General features: G+C 39.4%; 1 protein-coding gene across 2 annotated transcripts in view; it reads right to left on the bottom strand.

Moving 5' to 3' along the window:
* Nucleotides 1-15,584, bottom strand: part of HGF (hepatocyte growth factor) — a 61,056-nt gene extending 45,472 nt beyond the window's left edge. For both annotated transcript variants that reach the window (XM_009462917.2, XM_087765226.1), the window contains exons 1-2: nucleotides 15,438-15,584; nucleotides 3,076-3,241 (exon numbers count right to left, since the gene is read on the bottom strand). In XM_009462917.2, coding sequence (XP_009461192.1) covers nucleotides 3,076-3,241; nucleotides 15,438-15,513 — 242 coding nt within the window. In that variant the 5' untranslated portion in view covers nucleotides 15,514-15,584. The remainder of the gene's footprint in view (nucleotides 1-3,075; nucleotides 3,242-15,437) is intronic.
* Between the last annotated feature and the right edge of the window lie 4,467 nt (nucleotides 15,585-20,051).

The following is a 20,051-nucleotide window of genomic DNA, read 5'->3' as shown; positions in this document are numbered from 1 at the left end:
TTCTTCTACTGTTACTGCCGATCACAACAATTTTTGTTGTTGCTATTTGTACTGAGATAGTCGGTAGATTTTCTGATCAGATACTGGAATCCTGTGGTTTCTACTGGAATCCCTTTCTGTGTAAATACAAAGACACTCTAGAAATTAAGCAGATAACAAAGGATAAGACAGGCACAGCTTTGTAGGTAAGGAAGTGACATGTCTGCAAGAGTCATCTGCATAGCCAATAAAATAGTAACTATATTATCTTTTTCTCATCCATAAGAAGTGTAGTGGGAAAAGCTGCAAGGATGACTGCAAGAAAACAGTGGGAGTAATGGACTGCAAATGGTGGTGAAACAAAGGAATAAGAGCAGCTTAGCAGCAGGTTAATAAAGCTGATAGGGAAGGTAGAAAATGATGCACAGAGAGTTATGAAGTCAAAAAGACAAGGTAAGTGAATCTAAGGGGTACTTTGATGAGGGATTTTAGGAATAGTGGTATGAAGAAGAAACAAGTCTAGATAAGGATCTTGCAACTCAGTTGGAAATTATCAAGATCTGTGTAAGCGTGATAGCAAGGGAAAAGAGGAAAGGTCCATTCTGAGAAGTGACATATATTAGCTCCAACAAAAAGGTGTCAGAGTTAAAAACAGCAAGGATTAAAGATTATCAAATATAATACTCATAATTTACTTGCAAGTTATACAGAAACTTATCATAAATAAATCAAAAGTTGTTTTTTGTTTTTTGGGTTTTTTTTCCCCCAGAAAACAAGGAGTGGCTGATCCTTTGTAAGCCTGTAGTGACTGGAATCTGCTACTTTACCACTTTCTGACAGAAAAGAAACCCAACCCTCTCCCTGCTTGTGTGCTTCACAGGGCACAGACCCAGGGGTTGCTGCACCCAGTGCTATTGTCACAATTATATTACAAAGTATTTCTATTTTATTTGATCTTAATACTTAAACAAATTGAATTTGCATCCAGAAAATGAAACATCAGTGCTGTGACCCAAGTGATGGAGAACTACTGCATGGGTATGGAGCATCAGAATCAAGCCATGAAAATGTCATTAAACAAAGGAAAATCCAACTCTTGTATTTCAAGTATTTAAAATGCCATTTTGTGTTACTTCTTATTTTAGAATGCTGCCACAGCAACCAGCAAACTAATTGGTTTTAATTTAAGTTGGCAACAAATTTCACCTTGTAGTAACATACATATGCTGGGGATCCTATGAATAAGAGGGAAGCTTTGTTAATCACTGATTCCTTTAAAGGGAACACATGTCAAATATGTGTTTACAGTAGCATCAAAGAACTATGCACACTACAACAGGACTTGTCCGGGACCAAATGGGAAACCACAAGAATGTTCCCAAATACAGAAAATCCCTCTTTCTCTGCTGCATAGTGGTAGCACAGGCAAGACCTAACCACCTACACCTCTGCTGTTAGCCTTCCTTGCTAAAAAAGTGTCGAAAAATTGCAAATTCAGAGCACGATTAGTCAAATTTACAACTCTTTTTCATCTGCAGTGCAGAATAGTTACACGACTGATTGGAATTCTGCTGTCTGTGAGTAGGATTCTTCCAAGCCTTGTTCTCAAAGTCCCTTATGGCTCCTCTCTGTTGCTTTATGACTGATTACTGCAGAGAGAATTTGCCCCTTAATGAATCCATCAGACACTGTCCCAATAGAAAAAATTCTTCACAAATGAGAAAGTAATAAAAATTCAGAGAGATTCTGGATTATTATTCATGTAAAATAGAATCAACAAATACATTAACCTACTTTTTATTTTCAGAACATAAAACATACCAGCCAGAGCAGCTACAACTAGCTTGAGACAATTTTCCTAAGCAGGTGCTGGAATACAGAATTGTTGTTTGCTTGGCATCATTCAGAATTTTTTTATGCTTTGAAACTTAATTTTATAGTACTCCTCACTGCTGACCATCAGAACTCAGGGATCTCTTGCTGTATTGAATACAACCTGATCTGCTTGGCAATGTTATCAGTGGAAGCTCTGCCAATAGGAAAAGGAGTGGCTTGTACCATGTGAAAAATATTAGTGCCTGGAAAAATAAGTAAACTCTGCTCATTGTTTACATATATAAATAGTCAAAGTACAAAAGAATACAAACTAGATCTTGCAGCACTGGAATTAATGGCTTAAAGAAGGATTAAATTACAGTCGAGGATCTTTTCTGCCAAGGAAGAACTTTTGTTATCACATTTGGTCTAGCTTCCATTTGTAGTGATTGTCAAAACTTTTTTATGTTTCAATATTAGGCTCACATTTAGCCCAGTACTCACCAGTACAGAAGTCATCCATTCTCTCCAAGATTCTCCTGCATTCACGTTCTTTCATTTATTGCTAATGGTCTAGACTAAGAGAGGCCAGGGGGATAATTTATGTCTAATACATGGGAAAAATAATAGTGATTTGTTCCAAAAAATAATAGACAATATGCACAAGGCAGACAAGCAATCAGCTGCATGATGTGTTTCAAAGAGACAGCAGATGCTGAAGAATAGCTATCATATACTTGTAGTGATTGTGCAGCCCAGAAGGTTTGATTCCATTGTATCAGATTCGTCATACTTGCCAGTGAACTTCAGCAGTGCATGTATCTGTGTTCCATGTGTGAGGTTCCCATTGATTTCAGTGAGAGTAATGTGCAAAGAATGAAGACAGAATATGGTCTGAAGTGGTGCTGAAATACTGCAGCTGTGATGTGTGACAACAACCATTTTATAAGAGACATAAAAATCTCAGAAATGTTCACCGAACACTACAGTGCAGCACAAGTCATCCACATCTTAACATGAGGATATTTTTTCACCTATGTTATGGAAAAGATTACAGATTGGACAAGCTAAGAAAACAGAACAGCTCCAATAAAGCTTCAGAAAAGACTGACACTCTCTGGACAGGTAGAACAAGATCATGCAAATCAAAAAAGCACAGTCTTTAGGATGTCCTCAGTACAAGCTACCACTGATGACAATTACAGACAGACCTTTGGCTATCTATTATATAGATACCATTAGGAATAAAAAAAAAATTAAAAATAGAGATACATAACTTACTTGCAAGTGAATGAAAGGCCTTTGTTCCTGCTGCATCTCTTGGCACATTGCTCAGTGGTATTTAACAGCTTGGTTTTCACTTCCAGTGTTTTGTTTACTTTAATGAGCATCAACTCTCCTGTTTTTTTGAAGTCATGAAGAGGATTTCTCCTTTTTCCCTTACCCTCTAAGAAAGAAGTAAAGAAAAAACAAAACAAAACAACAAACCACTGTAAAGAAGAGTGCTGAGATTAAAGATGTCATTGAATATGAATAACATGTATTAGGAATTATAGGAACACTGGTACCGAAAGCAGAGAAATTCACCGAAATAAGGTACAAGCAGATACTTGAGAAGAATTGATTATTTTAGGTGGTGATCTCCATTCCTGAAAACAGGAATGGTAGGAATTATAACAAGATTAATTTCCAATAAAGACTTGCATAATGCTAGAAAAAGGCAAGAGGAAACTTTTTCACCCATTGTAAAATTTTTTGAGAACCCCCAAAATATGCTTGATAATAATGATCTGAGATCTTATAAATATTTCTATGAAAAACTCAAGTGAAAAAGATGAACAAAGGTCTTTTTTGGATGGACAGAGTGTAGTTAAAATCAGAAGGAAAAGGATATAAAGGTTATACAGAATCACAATCTGAGTATAATAAACTGTTCTTAAAACAGCAAACTTTTAATCACAAATTGTGAAACTGAGTGGAGCCTGGAAGTGACACAAAATAATCATTTGTCCTCCCTCTGCTCCAGTGAGCAGCCCAAGTGTTGCGTCCCGTTTAAGTGTGACCGAATTAGTGTTGTTAGCCTACAGAAAAGAAGACGAGGGGAGGCAGAGGCCATAGCATGGAAACAATCTGCACTGCTGCAAAGATTTCTGCAAAAAGGAACTCACTGAACTGGTTTCCATGTCTCCATTGAAAGGCCCATAAGAAATAATATAAAACAGAGCAGGGAAGATTGGCTAGAGATGTTTGGATAAAGTGCAAGAGGAAAAGTCTTTGATTGCAAGAAAACCCCACAATTTTCCCAATATATATGTATGTTTCTTTTTCCCCGTAGAAACCAGTCTGCCAGTGTAGGCTTCTCCATCGTCAGTGACGGCAGATGAGTACCTCTGGAGAGTGATTCTCCTTATTCTGACAGATGAGTAACACAGGGAGGACAAATTGCCCTTTGGATCTATTTCTCCTATTTCACTCAATGATCCCAGATGATCTTTTTGGATTAGATGGCTAATCTACGTACAGTTAGGTGAATGAATCCATCCTTAATTTACAAAGTAGGTACTAGTATTTTTCATAACTTCTTTCTGCATAACTGTTTTCACAGCTGTCCTTTCATTTTTGTCTAGAGAATGTGCAACAATGATAGAACACGAATGCTCAGGATCAATTTATTAAATTTTGCCAGAGTCTTTCAAATATATGAAACCTCAGCCAAGTGGTCTGTTATCCTGAATAGATAATTCCTCATGCAAGTGCACAGTGCACTTAGGTCAGTAAATTTTTGTTTGGTGCGCTCCGTGCAGAATAACTCTGTAAATTGCAATAGCTGAGGCTCTGAAGGAGTTACTGACAACTCCACATATTGTAAAGCCAAAGAGGGCTTAAGGGTGTTCCCTTTGCAGAACTTCCACCCTGATCATTAAGTGAGCTCACATTTTCACTGGATTCAGCTAAATCACACCTCTCAGTGGTGAGTTATCCCCAAGACACCTAAAAATACACCAAAGATATTTAAATTAGCTTTCATCAAGCTTCAGCCTTTTCAAAAAAGAAAATCAAAGGAGTAGAATATCTCTTCTGCAAAGTCCCTATAAAATAATCTTTACTCCGTCTTATTCTCCTTCTTTTTGAACTGCTGAAGGTGAACTATGCTATTCCCCTGCACCTAATAGCTCACAACTTTAATTCCAACTACAAACATTTTCAGAAAAAAAGAATTTCTTTCCCTCCAAATCCATGTTATTATTATATGAAGAAGCTTTTGATGAAAAGATCAAATGTTAATAGTTTTGGTGCTGTGTTAGGAACTCATATCAGCTCTCTTAAGCATTTTCAGCCTTTTATTTGTGCAGTGCACTTGCACCCAAAATGAATGTTTAGGGAAATGCTGTGACGACACTCCTGCCTTAAGTATCTGCACCCTGTTACTGGAAGCCGTTGTGTCTACACTGAAGCTGCTTTATTTTTTGCTGTACCTGTGATAGAACCAAAGTGTTGCAAAAAGGATTGCATCTGCTCTTTAAGACAACCACAGAAAAACAAGCTTTTGTGGTAAATTTCTCAATCTATTATCTTACAAGACATATTTGTTAGTTCTATGTTGTCTCAGCCAAGACTTTTATGTCAAATGGAGGTAAGAATCTCTACAGAAATATCAAAGTATTTTCTTTCAGTTCTTGATGCTAACATTTCCCATCTACTGATAAGTGTCATTATCTTAATTCCCAATGATAACAGCTTCTTAAGCTCACCAGCTAGCATGCAAGAATACGATTTAAAAAAATCAAGAAATTCTGTTCTGCGTGAAAAACATGGTTCACAGTTGTGCTTTTTTTTTTCTTCTTTTCCTAGCAGTTGTCCAAAGAGGATTATGGGTTTGATCTTGCATTTAGCAATTCATAACAGCCTGATTTACTTTAGCTTTCAAACAACAACATTCTATGACTTGCCTATAATCCAAAAGGCAAAGGGCCAAACGCATCTGTGATGTGACTGTTAGAACCATCAGAATAAAGCAAAGCGCTACTTTTACAACTCTAACAACAAAATAAATAAAAATAATTGAGCTTTTTAACTCCAAATTAGGTGCATTTATAATTAAAATCTTAAATAAAGTGCCCTAGAAATGCTCTATGTTGAAGGTTATCATGCAATATGCTATAACACAAATATTAATTTGTGATTGCCATTCATTTCAGTTTCCTAAACTTTGATTAATCAGGACTTTTGGCTATTTTGTAGGCTATGTCCTCTGACATTTCTTGTAGTTGAATATCATATTCTAAGGAAGTCTGACATTCCACTTAAACTTGAAAATAATAGCAGCTGATTCAAACACAAAAGAATTCAGTCAAATATGAATCAACATTTTTTTTCTTCAACAGAAACAACCACTAACTAAAAATATTTCTTCAGTCAACTTAAAAAATTCCACAAAAAGGTGAGGGTGGTGCCTCTTTCTATTTCTTCATATGATAGCAACCTTGGTTGAATAGAAAAACGAAGAGCACAGCCAGTGCCCAAGGAAATGGGAACTACCACATTTGCTCTAGTCGGATGCAGCATTGGACAAGTATTCCATAATCTCATTTAGGATTTCCACAGTCTCCCTGCTGGATCTCGTCCATTTTCATAAAATGCTTTAAATATTTACTGAAGAAAAAAGTTTCTCACAGTTAAAGACATTTACCTGGAAGCTACAAGAACCCAACTTTCGGTTCCCTTACTACCTTTCTCTTACGAGGTTTCTGTATAATCTTCTCAGATATGAAGCATTAACTGAGACTGCTTAAACTATAGAGCATCTGGGGGAAAAGATTTCCAACAATACCTTTTCTTGGAGTAGCTCCAGTCCTTGCCAAATCAATAATCAGAGATAAAGAATATCATCATTCTGCAGCATTTTAGTGAGAAAACTCACTAGGAAGTTGCAGTATCTGTATTCTAGAACCTATTTAACTGCAATTTTAATTATATTTATACAAAATAGAACCAGTAAACCAGCAAGTACAGAGAGTAATGGATGCCATAATATTCAATATCATAGAAATTAAGACACTTTCTTGATAACAAGACAAATAGGCTTGAATCAGTAAAGGTGTTTGTATTTTGATCTCTCCCGCTCTCCAGATATTTTCTAATCATTGGGCTAATAGCAAAATGGCAGCAAAGTAACTTCCTTTTTCTCTTCTGGCCCTGTGTCCCACAGCAAAAAGGGCTTTGGGCTCCCATGCCATCACACCACGCAGTCCTGAAACTACCTGATTATGTCCTATATCTCAATTAAAAATTCACACCTTGCAGAAAACAATAAGTCTGATACTGAGCTATATGAGAGTCAAGAAATTCAGTATAAATCTAGTTTCAGGTGATTTAGAGTTCAAACACCTGAGCAAGTCAAATTTCCCAGGTCTTAGTCTGACCACAAAAAGGATTTGGTTCTACATTATCTGTTTCATAGTAAAAAACTAATATAGCCAATATGATACCATTGTTGTGGTAACCAAAATAGCATATGGGACATCAACAGGCCTAAAGATCACCATTGTCCATTATAATGAGATCAAAACACTACTTGTATCTTCTATAGCAAAATTTTACAATGAAATTATCTGACTTTATCTACGTCATTGATAATCCCTTTCTCCTTCCTCCGCCAGTCCAGCTTTTTCTAATATAGCTGTATATTTAGGCTTCAGTTATAGTCTTACAGAGTACAACCGGAGCATACTGGCTGTCTCCCCTAGAAAAATCTATGCTTTTATGGACTTGTCATAGACTCTGCAAAGCTTTTATTAAAAAGGAGTTATGATGCATTCAGCATGTCAGATTCCAGGGTTTCCAAGTTTCACTCTAGTCTATGCAATAGTTAGTGCTTTCTTAAAGAAACACATCATGAAGTCTTGTAGTAACGTGAGAAGCTTAATTCCTTTCATTTCTTTCTAATTTTTCATTCCACTTTATTATACAGAACAAACACATCAAAACTCAACACCAAATTTTCCAAATGAGAAGAGAAATACATTTAAATTAAAGGTTTTTATTTAAATCAAGATTCTTAATGAAATCTTGATGGTTTGGTATGGAGTTTTACTTCCTTATTCTGTTGCTTACACTTGCAGAACTTCAGCATTTTACAAAGTAGTTATTTGCTTTGTTGTGCTAAACTTTCAACTGTCTGGAGTGATGAAAATTTTTTTTTCTATTATCATAGTTACTGATGTATGTAAGTTAGATACAGGTCTTCATATCATGGATGTAAAAAAGACCTTTTATAATTTTCAGTGTTGAAAAAAATATGGAGAGTCACATAACAACACCACTGTTCATTATGTTTGTTACATGTCAGAGATAAACTAAATCTTTGGGGAAAAAAAAAAATAAATCTAGAAAATTAAGATACCTAAATTCCTTAGGCTGGAAGATACTGTCAGAGAACTGCAGGAATCAACTGCAGTCCTTCCAAATACTGCAATGAAATGAAAAATAAGATGGCACTGGGGAGGAAAACTGAAAGAGGGAAATTGTCCACACACTGTGTAGGAAGCTCAGAGAAGCTGAAGATTCAAAATATATTCCAGTAAAGAAAAATGGTCGTATAAAGTGATACAATTATTTCAGAAATATAGAAGAAACATAGCCCCTTTCTTTAGTATCTGGTGGCATTTGAGATCTCTGTTTAATATTTTGTATCATGTTTTTAATGAAATGAAGTCACTTGACCTTGAGCAGTTAACAGATGGACTACTTAGAGATTGAATTATGTGTGTTATAACTGATAACCAGGTCGGAATGTCAAAATGAGATCAGCTATTAACTCAATTTTGCAAACAATCATCATTGCAAGCCAAAGTAAACTGGATTTCCCCAATGAGCTAGAAAAAGAAATTCATATGAGAGCTGAATTTCATGCGACAGAAAACTTAGGGGGAAAAAAAAAAGCAGAAATTTACCATCATATGAAAGACCTTCAGAAAAAAAAAAAAAAAAAAAGAAAAAAGAAAAAAAGCCCAACCCTAAACACACCTGAAATAAATGCAGGAAAGCACTGTTCAACACAATAAGTACATAGCAAACATTTTATCACAAAACACCATACTCAAGAAAAATTGCATGGTAACACCCAAGCAAAGATATTCATAAGAATGTATCTGAATGGAAAAAAAAGAACAAGCAAATCACAGATCTCAATAAAATGTACAAAGCAAAAATCTGCAAAACCATAGACTATCACAGTGTCAGAAGACATTTTTCATAGAAGATATCAAAGCTGAATCCTTATCTCAGTATAAATAGTGACAATTGAATGCAAAAATAAAAAATAAAGTATGCTTAATTACATGCATAAAATTACATTTTGCAAAGTTTGTGTAAGAAAGAAGAAAAATCAGTGAGTAGGGTTTGAAATAAAGCAACAGTTCTCATCATACTTGGGTTGAAGAACAGTATGTAAATGCAGTGAGGTGTTTAACTTGTTTATAAAACATGATTCAAGTGATACTTTTAATTAAATTCATTTTTAATTAAATTCAATGACGTATTTCCAAGACAATGCTTTTCAAAGGATATAAAACATCAAGGGTAAATTGCATATTGGTGCAGGCCCCAGTGTGACAGCGTAAATATACTGGCTTCATTAAGAGAAAAAAAAAAACAAACAAACTTGACCAGATGGCGAAAGTAGATGTTACTAAATGGTTTCAGACACCACACACTTAAGTTAACAGTATGGAGACAGTAATAAAAGAAAAAATGTTAAAGGTGAATGTTGATACTAAAATCATTAATAGAGTCATCAAAGTATTGTTATCTATGAGAATAGTTAGGAAACACTTTTTAAACAAATACATTCAAGGCAGTTTTCCCTCTTAAAGCAAGTCCTAACAGAGTCACTTTGATAAAAAGAATTAACGCTCAGCACTTTTAACTTACTTTTAACTTACTTTCATTTACTTTGACTTCTCCTTATGCCTGTTTCAGTATCTGAAATGTCCAGATTCCTGGCTAGAATGCAAAAAAGTGAACACCTTTTCCAAATGACTTCTCATTTGGAAAAAAAAAAAAAAAAGAAAGGAAGAAAGAAAGAAAGACCAACATAATGAGAAACTGAAACAATTCTGAAACGTGCCCAAGAAAAGAACTTTGTAGATTGAATAGACTTAGATGCTAGATTAAGTTTAATACGGTTATTTATGCAAGACAATAATTTGGCATGAAAGAAGTTTACCAACCATACCCATAAAAACTGCAGTCAGCTGTATAGCTGGAAAGTCACCAAAATAAAACCAGCTGTCCAAGGAGGCATCTCTAGCTTGTCATAATTAAACAGTTTCTCAGAAAGGTATCTGGAGGATTATGTGATTATTTTAACTTCTGAAATTTATTGTCTTGGCAAAACAGCCATTATGGGAAAAAAACCCTACAATTTTTAGAAAGTAGTTTGAAATATAGATATATAATATAGAGATAATTTTTTCCTTATTTTTACATTGGCTTTCAGTCTAGTTGTTGAGCAGATTCAGGAAATGCAAAAAGATATTTCTTTTGGGCTTTGCATTGCATATTACCACTCACACACACACCCCCATGCACATATACCCCTTATTAACAGCTGCAAAGATTGCCTTGTTACTTGGAACCCAACTTCGTGTTTTTGCTAAGTCCTGCCTTTGTAACCCTCTCCTAAGTCAGCGTGAAAGCTCAAGAAGCTAAGGATAAAGCTAACAACAGATAGTATATTCTAAAATGGGATGGTATATGCAAAAGGACAGCTCTTTTTCTTCCAAGAAAAGGTTATCTGCTCAGCAGGATGCTGGGACCCATTGGCAGAAACAAATGTTCTGCAGTTTGTACTCTGACTTGCTGTATCTAACCTCTGGCTAAATTACTGAGAGGATTTTCCCTTGTAAGATTTGTCTTCTTATACATTTTGCACAAGAATTAAATCCCCACCATTTCACATTACATTCCACAATATTTACAAGCATTTGGTGTCTCCTCCGAGGCACCCAGCATGTTGTACGCTTCTTTTGCGACGGAGTCTCAGCCACTGCTGAGGATGTTCGGGCATGGAGTCGGGGATAAAGAGAAAAGCACAAGCAGGCAGGGCAGGGATTTGGGCAAAACAAAGAGTGACAGACTGCTGAGGGCAGCAAGACAGCCCCTGTGAGGAGTGATGAGAGCCGTGTTGCATGTTGTATACATAAAAACAGTGCTGCTGGCCAAGGCCGGGAGTCATAGGAAGAGCTGGAGCTGAGGGGAGATGGAGGGAGCCGCCAGTCCCCAGCTGGGCCAGCAGCACCGAGGACTGCCAGGCATGGCCAGGCTCATCAGACAGCACAGGGGTGGAGGCCCACAAGCCATTGAAAACTCCTGCAGCTAGATTTTGCCAACACATCTGACTAACCGGGAGCACGTTCCCAGCTCTGCTTTGCTGCAGCACTGCTTTGCGTGTAGGTACTAACCACGTTTGGGAACAGCTCTACTATCTTCCAAGGGCACTGCCAAAAAAACCTGCAGAATAAAGATGGGGTAATGGCAAGGATGTCATCACCCCTTCCCAGTTTTTTGTAGTTGCCATACTTCCCCACTGCAAGGTACAAACATTGCTCACATCATGCCAATTCTCCTCCTATTCATGCTTCCCAAGCAAGTGTGGAGATCAATCTTTTCTCACCTCCATGATCAATCCTTTCTCACCTCCATGCTGCCTTCTAGCCTCTGCCCTTCAACCTCACCTCAACACTGATGGGGAGAAAGTGAAATTCCAACACTCATCCAGAACAAGTTATTGCAAAATGTTCAGGGCAACCCTCTCCTCTCCACATCAAGCTTTTACCCATCAAGAGGCCCAGTTATCCTGCTTTCAAATCTCCTTGGAAAAGTTTGAAATGCTTAAGTGGCAAACTAATGTTCAGAGTAAAGATCCAAAAGGGAGATATTACGCTCTCCGAGGGAGACTGCACATTTCCCTTCCAACCCTGGCCTCAGTTGAAGTATTACGATAATGACAGATGAGCTCCTCCAATAAGAGGCTTTCCTTTCCTTGACTTCAGTGCACAATTTTCCAGAGTTTTATGCAACATTTTAATCTCACGTCTTTCAACTCTATATTCTCCACTATGTTGCTTATGAAAATGGCATTAATAGAAACAGAAAATCTGTGAAGCAGGGTAAGTGCTGTATTACATGTGAGAGCAAAACAAGCAACCCCTGGCACTCAGCACCAAAAGGATTCCATTAAACAGAAGGAATACAGTCTTCCAACTGGCAGAGTATCATTTCGCTTTGTTGACAGTATATAGTATAATGATTATCTACAGCTGGGATGGGGAAGTATAAATCACATTAAATTTTTAAAATATACTTAGCTATGCAGACCACAGGAATACACAACATTTGAACATTGATTATGGCTATGGGATTTTATTTTATTTTACTTTAAGCAATAGTTATTTATAGGAACTGAGTGCAACTCCCACAACTTCATTAGCAACTGCTTCAGATCATCCAAACTACAGAAAGTGCTGAGAAATTTGAATAAACACACTTGGCTGACAGTCTTTTCACAGAAAAATATATCTTTATTTTAAATAAATCTTTAACATTCACTCTTCTGCAATATACCAGTCTACTTTTTGCTTTGATTAGAAAGTAATTTTTAGTTTCACTAGATTAACATTATTAAAGAGATACTGTCTAAAAATACTGAATAGTAAGAGTGTCTGAACAAGGAAGAAAACTCTCTGATAAAGTTATTAGCTACACATTAATTTCTTTGTGCAAGTGACAGAGACAGGATATTGATAATGACTAGGCAAGTAGTCTATAGGAACCTTGCACATTTATCTTTCACCAATCACCATCTTATCTTTTATATATTAAAGAGAAACTCAGAAACTGATAGTGTGGACAGCTTGCTGACATGAAAATTTCTCAGTGTTTTCTTCACCCTCCTTTTTCTTTACCCATTAATCTAACCCAAATGTATTAGCCAGCAACCTTGGTAGCACAGGACATTGTCTTCACACAGAACTTAGGGCATGGGACTCCAAACCTAAAAGATCCATTCACAGAAGAAATAACACTCATCATTAAGTATATTTTAAATCAGCTTTGACAGAACAGTAATAGAAAAAGTATGGATATGCATTAGCAAAAGACTTCTTTTTTTCCCTATTTTCAGATTCCGTTTTGATCACTTAGCTTGTTTTTCATATATAAAAATAATAAATATGTAGTCAAATATTAATCTTTCTTAAAAACATCCCATTTAAAAGAATTCAACATCCTGTATGAAGATACCATGTATGTTTAGAAAGCAACCAGTATATTTTCAGAAAGGAATGGCACAACATCCCCTTTCCCACATTGTAAAAACCCAGACACTTTTGTTGAAGATCATATACTTTTAAAAAGCAAGGTAAGCACAATGGCAGCGTGTGGTAAGAGTCCTCTTTCTTGCCCATAAGGCAAACAATAGGACTGATTAATATTAAGGTGGGTGGGGGAGGAAAGTTAAGAAAGGAAGGGTTTCCAAGAAACTGTCACTTTGAAAGTTGGCCAGAAAACAGGTTCTACTCTATGAAAAAATCTGAAGTTTTGGAAATTTAATTTTCCTCCACATCAAGATGAACCATCCACTCCTAAACTGGACAGCCCATTGGTTAGGGCACCACCCTATCCATCAGGCTACTCATACTGGTGGTACCGAGGCTGTCTCTCAGTCTCTCCTGTTGGAATATTAGATAGCTTAAATAGTCATTGAGCTTGGTAACCTACAGACCAGCGCTAAGAGCCTCAGTCAGGGAGAACAAGGACTTTCTCTCATTCAAGAAAAGCGTCCTGACTATCAAGAGAGCAAGCATGACCTAGCTTCTTATGAACTTGGCTATAGACCAGCTTCTTTATCTTTGGCCCATGGAATAAAGTTGGGGGAGGTGTTTATTCTGCTTCTTTTTCAAACTAGCCCATAAGTTGATGAGTTTCTGTCGCAGGTGAGGGTTTCTCAACAGCAAGTACCACAAGCTATTGTGAACGTCTCCTGCTGCAAATTTCTCTGTCCTTTGATTTGGGGGAACCAAGCCAAAGAAAGTTTCTGTTTAAAAGGAATTATTTTAGTGGAAAGTTTTGATGGGTCAGCATTTTCCAGTTAAAAAAAAAAAAAAAAAAATACATTTCCTCAGAAAATTCCTAACCAGCTCTAGTCATCACTTTTCAGAGAGGTCACATGTCCATAGAATGGAAATTGCAATGTATGTGGAAAAGGAGTTCAGAAAAGTGTAGTAGCATAGTGCTTGTATCTCTGTGTCACCTGCTAAGAATGTCCATGAAAACAAAATCATCACTGAGCAGGCTGAGCACAGAAGCTCTGGCGAGATGCTCAGCATCCTACAGAACCACACTCTTACTGTAGGGGAAAAATGACAGGTTTTACTGCACGTGATGCTGCCAGTCTTTTTTTTGACTTGCCCACTCAGATCATAAAATATGCACTCTGAAATCCTGTTTCAAAATATTTTTTTTTTTAATTAGAAAATGTAGTTATGTCTTGGAAACCATCAATGTTACTTGCCATACACATCGCCTGATGCCCTCAGACCTTGCCCCAAGACCTAGACGCTCCGTGTGCCTGCCCTCGCTCTGCCCGCTCCTGGCAGATCCTTTCCCTGAATTGTGGCTGTCTTTTGTTTCTGTCTGTGCAAAGGTCTGACCCTAACAATGTTGGCGGAAGGAAGGAAGGAAAGGTTTGTGGAAACCTTTGCAAACTTTTTTTTCCTTAAACGTCTCCCCAGAGGGCCAATAGAAACACAGAGTTAGCTCTTCAGATATCCAGTCCAAGGGGGACACTTCAGGAAAGAAATTCAGCTAAAGAGCTTCCAGCACTTGATTACTTATTGTTTGTTCCTTCCCCCCCACTCCGCCTCCCGGATTTCATCGGGAACATCTAATGAAATTACAAGTATTTCAGTCTGGAAATAGCATGTTCGTGCTGCTGAACTTCAGTAAGGATATTCCCTTTCATCAACATACTATTTTGTGGTTTGGGTATTCCTTGTCAACTTCTGTCATTTAACATTTATTCTACCACTTGGAAATTAAGGACACATGTTACCTCACGTCCTGATAACGGCCGGGATCATCTATGGGCAACGACGAGGTTTCCTCCTCCCGCTCTCAGTCTCTACAGGGCTCCCGGTCCTGAGCCAGCCCCGAGTGCCCCTTCACCCGGGGAGGAGGTGGCGGGAAGCACCGACCTCTCCGCAAACCACCTCTCCGCGAAGCCCTGGCCGCGGCCACCCTGCCCCAGGCGGAGCGAGCCTTGTCCCGACCCGCCGCGCTGCCCCCGCATCGCTCCGCACCTCAGCCCTCCCTGGGCGCGGGAGGCGCTGGGCGGGCACCGGCGCACCTAAGCCCCCGCCCGGCCGCCGGCTGCGGGGCGAGGTGCCTGCCCCGCCGCGCAGGTAGGAGCTGCCGGGCGCCGGAGGTTGGCGGGGTCTCCCCGCCTGCCCCACCTGCGGGGGGGGATGCGCCCGGTGCACCGCCCCAAGCACCCACCCTCGCCACGGCGGAGCGCAGGCGAGGGAAAATGATGCAGCTGTGAGGTGGAGGGGGGTCACTAGCGAAGTGATAGAAAAACTAACCTGCCGCAGGGATGGTGATGGGAAGCAGCAGCAGCTGATGGAGCAGCAAGGCTGGCAGGAGTTGGGTGACCCACATGGTGCTGGCGGCCCCCCCGGCGGCTGGCGGGGAAGAGAAGAGGAGATGGCTCCTCGGAAGGACCCTGTGCACAGCCGGTCACTAGAGGAGGCAGAGTGAGCCGAGCTGCTTTTTATTGCGATGATCTAAGTTTGTTGTGTGATTAACTGGAAAGATCTGGGTCCCAACTCCCTCTTACGGTAAGAAACTGTTTAACAACATCCCCTCTCTGCCTCCTCTTCTCCTCCCCTCCCCAGGAGCTGCCTCCCCTCCCGCCCCGCAGCCAGCCCAGGGAGAAGGCTCCTACCGCCTCATCCCTTCCTCCATCCTTCCCTCCCTCCTTCCCCCCTGCCTCCCTCCCTCCATCCCTTGGGGGCTCAGGAGGAGCAGCCGGGCCGGGCCGGGCCCCCCAGCTCTTGCCCCGGGGCCGGTGTCTGCTGCTGCGCAGCCCCCCGGAGCCTTCCCCCACCCCCTCCTCACAGCCCCCTTTGCCTTCTCACCTCTGCCTGCAGACATCTCACTTCACAAACAAACCTCTCCCTCCCTGCAGACATCTCCCTTCACAGCCTCCCCCTTTCTCCACCTGCACCTCGGCACCATTCCCAGGCAGCACCCTCATCCATAGCCATTTCAGCAGGACTCCCCCACCTCATCGCCAGGGACAAAGCAAGGCCAATTTCCCAGTAAGGAAACTACTTTTCTCCAACCTGTCCATGGCTGCCCCTGACCACCAGCCTGGCCTTGCCATCACCCTCTTTGGCCATCTGACAAATGCCACTTCCCCAAAATTGTGGCAACCCTGGGGAACCTAAAGGTCAAGTATCAGCTGGCTGGCGTTGCTCCACGGAGACAAGCCTCAGTCCAAAGCGAGGCCGGACCTTCCTTCTGTCACAGGCAAAGTGGTTGTAGTTCTCCCATTGCACTTCATTTTAACCTCAAGGAAGCAATGGCATTGGTTTTTGTTTAAAATCATGAGACCGGCCTTCGTGACACGTGAGTGTTCAAAAATAAACACTTCAGGAAAAGTTCTGCCTTAATTTAAACTGTTCCTTTCTCCCATGCACGCACCTACCATCTATAGCATGAGTGTGTGACAACACAGGAAACCATTTCCCTCCATTTTCTGCAAATAAACCAGAGACCTGCATGTGGCCCCGTGCCATGTGAGTCAGAAAACAGGTCTCCTTCTCCAGCCCAGACTTCTTTGCCCAGACTTACTATCCATAATGCTGATAAACACATTTGAGTGAAACAGTTTTTCTTAAAAACGGGTTGTTTCCCGAGCCACGAATGTTCATTGTTAACTTTTATTCATTTTTTTCCTATATTCCCAAAACATATATTTTTTTTCACCCAATTTATGCCCAGTGGCAAAACATAAAATTTCCATTTGGGAATTACTGCCTTGGTAAGTGAAAGAAAGGGCACAGAAAAGAGTTGAGAGAGAGTCTGTGAAGAAAATATTTTGAACATTTGGCGTTACAGGAAAAACACATTTATGTGAGAAAAAAAATACTTTCTGAAATCTGCAGAATGAAAATTATTTCTAGTTTGTTGGGTTTTTTTTCCTGTCTTTGTTTTTCTCCCAAGAATAAAAGTTAATTTACAGGAGTTCCTTAGAGATGCACAACCTGAGACCAGAGATAATGTATTCCACTGGCCAATGACCTTGTGCGAAATCCTTGCCCACTGCAACTGATAGAACATGGATATCTCGCTTAGTTTTTGTTTTCTGTTTTTCTCCCTGTGCTTAAAGATAGACATACATATAAACAATAAGCAATAAAAATAATCACAGCACCATGCTGAGCCCAAAATAGCCACACTCTGTTAACCAGATGTATTTGACTTCTTGTCCATGCATGTGATGAGTGACCTTTTTTTGTATAAAGCACAAAATCATGCGCCATTGACTTTACAAGTAGATTTTTTTGCCACTGACTTCCCTGAGGGGAGCATTTGGCCTGTAGTGAGAGTTCTGAATTTTAGGAAGATTACTGCTATATCTCTTGAGGACTAGGGTGTTCCCTAATGGAGAAAATATTTTGCTATATGGATTTCCATTATTAATACATAGTCCTGTGTATTATTCATGATGTATCTGCAGTTCTGCTTGAGAGCTCAAGCATAAGCTTCTTTGGCTGCATACATTATGCTGGGCAGGTGCAACTCCGTAGTCCTGGTTCTCCATTTGTCCAATTTTGGGGACCTGCTGGAGGACACCTCTGCCTTTTACATAAGCCCTATATATCTCCCCTTGGTAGAAACTAGGGCACACAGAGTGGAGAGCCAGGGACAGAAGGGAGATTAGAAAGGGAAAGATCCTATAGATGCTCTGTTTGTAGGCAGTCAAGACAAAGGTTTTCATCTGGATCTGGGAAATGAAAATGCTCTTTGGTTCTGCATCATATACAGCAGAATGTAGTATGATCCTTTTTCTTTGTCTTCTTGCCCCATGTATTTTACAACTGAAGCATAGTATTTTAGTTTGGTTCAAACAAATTTTACCTTGAAATGAATTTCAATATGAAGGAAGGCTGCAAAAATTGCTTTTCATGCTTAAGTTTTCAAAAACAATTCCATGTTAAATTTCAGTCTGCACATAGAGAAACTAAAGACCTAAATATGATAATCAAAAGTTGTAGGTTTTATGCAAGAATATTCTGTTATGTTTTCTAACCTTTTGAGGCCATGTTTTCTGTCCTATAAATCTCTTTATCTTTTTCTGGTTTGGGGGCTTAGCTGAGAGTGGGGATTTTTGGTTTTCTTTTTCTTTCTTCTATTTTTTTTGGCAGCTTTGCAAACTTGCCCTGATAACCTGACTTTCAAATTAGCGTAGCTCTGTATTAGGAAAGTAACATAACATTTCTGTAGAAGATATCTAAATAAAAAGAATTACTGCACACTTTACCAAAGATGTATTTGCTCTGGACTGCCTACATGAGTAAAAAAGTTCGAAAAACTTTATTTTGGTTGGAAAAGTAAGCAGACATGACCAAATACATAGAAACTGTTATTTTTATATTCCCTTTTCTGACCATAACCACAGCTGGATCTGTTTTTCAGATGTAACTTGCTATTCAGAAATGCTAGATATTCACAGTTTTGGCAGGAATCTTCATACACACACAGAGTAATACCAAGTCACAATTAGCTTTAAAGAAAGCTTTTCTAAATGAACCAGCTTCTGTCATATGAATCACCTCTTGTGTTCAAAATAAACCTTTTTACTTCTTGATTTATCTGGTATAGGTATCACTCTATTAAGGTCCAATAAAATAAGTAAGTGTAGGTAGTAATTATTGTTCAATATTGAGTTGATTGATAAAAAAGTCTTAAGCTGCCTTAGAAGTTTAAACCAAGCAACTATTCTTCACATTTCAAGCAGGATAAATGTTTATTGTCTTTTTTTATAAACTGAGCTTGAGACTAGGAAGGCAAAAAGACTGAGGTATGGACTGTGAGATTCAACACTGCTGTGGGAAAGGCAGAGATTAAGCAGAGCTACAGCACATGTCAGGTGTCAATACTTGCTGAGGCACCTCAGCCAGAGTCCCAGCTGGACACATGGCACTTTCCAGCCTAATCCCCAAGCCTTCTTCATGCAGAAAGAAAAAGGCAAACAGGGCAGGAAAGCTGAAAGGAAGAGGGGGAAGAAAGGGATAACAAGATCCAAGCACAGGGATTAATGTCTAGTTGAAAGCAGAAGCTCAGGAACTCCCCTGAGCCCACCATTTTAGATACAGCCAAAAGGATTTTGCATGTCATCATACCAAATGCTGCAGATCTGAACTGCTAGTCCCAGAGGGCAAATTCACCAAACTAGTCAAGTGTTTAGAGTTCCATACAGTGAAGCGGGAGAGTGTGACACCTCAGACGAGGCTTCTTGTTGATTAGCCACCAGGGAAACCCAAGGATGAAGACAAAAGCCACACCTCCCTCTGTAATGTAGGCACTAACCTACAGTCCTGAGGCAGTAACCTCTGCAAACATGGCGTTCACATGTAAAATTCCATGTGTTTTTAATAACATAAACTGTCTCGCTTTAAAAAGCTTCTTATTCCTTCAGTCCATGTCAGAGCTTGCAAATAAAAATTAGTCAGGAGCTATTACCTGGCTTTGTAGGCACAAGGTATGGTATGATTTGGCTTGAAACTATACAGCTGCACTTTTCTCTACTCCAAAACAGACTTGTGCAAGCAGCTTCACACCTTGGCTGAGCATTTTCATGGCACAAACATGCAAAATAATGCAGGGTATATGCAAAATACAAAACTGTTGAGATTATATTTTTATACACAGATGCATACTCCCGGGGAATGAAAAGTATGGTTTTGAAGTTGCTAAGGTTGGGATGGGATTCATCTGAGGGTACTTAAAGAGCTGGCTGATGTCATAGTGAGACCTCTCTCAATGATTTTTCAATGCTCTTGTGAATCTGGAGAGGTACCAGTTGACTGGAAGCTGGCAAACATTGTCCCAATCTTCAAGAAGGGCAACAGGGATGACCCTGGTAACTACAGGCCTGTCAGTCTCACCTCTGTGCCTGGCAAAATTAT

The sequence above is a fragment of the Nipponia nippon genome, unplaced genomic scaffold, assembly GCF_047370975.1.
Source record: "Nipponia nippon isolate SJK-2023a ecotype South Korea unplaced genomic scaffold, ASM4737097v1 scaffold_3, whole genome shotgun sequence".
NCBI lineage: Eukaryota > Metazoa > Chordata > Aves > Pelecaniformes > Threskiornithidae > Nipponia > Nipponia nippon.
The sequence above is the reverse complement of the archived record's forward strand: the minus strand, read 5'-3'. Positions and strand labels throughout refer to the sequence as shown.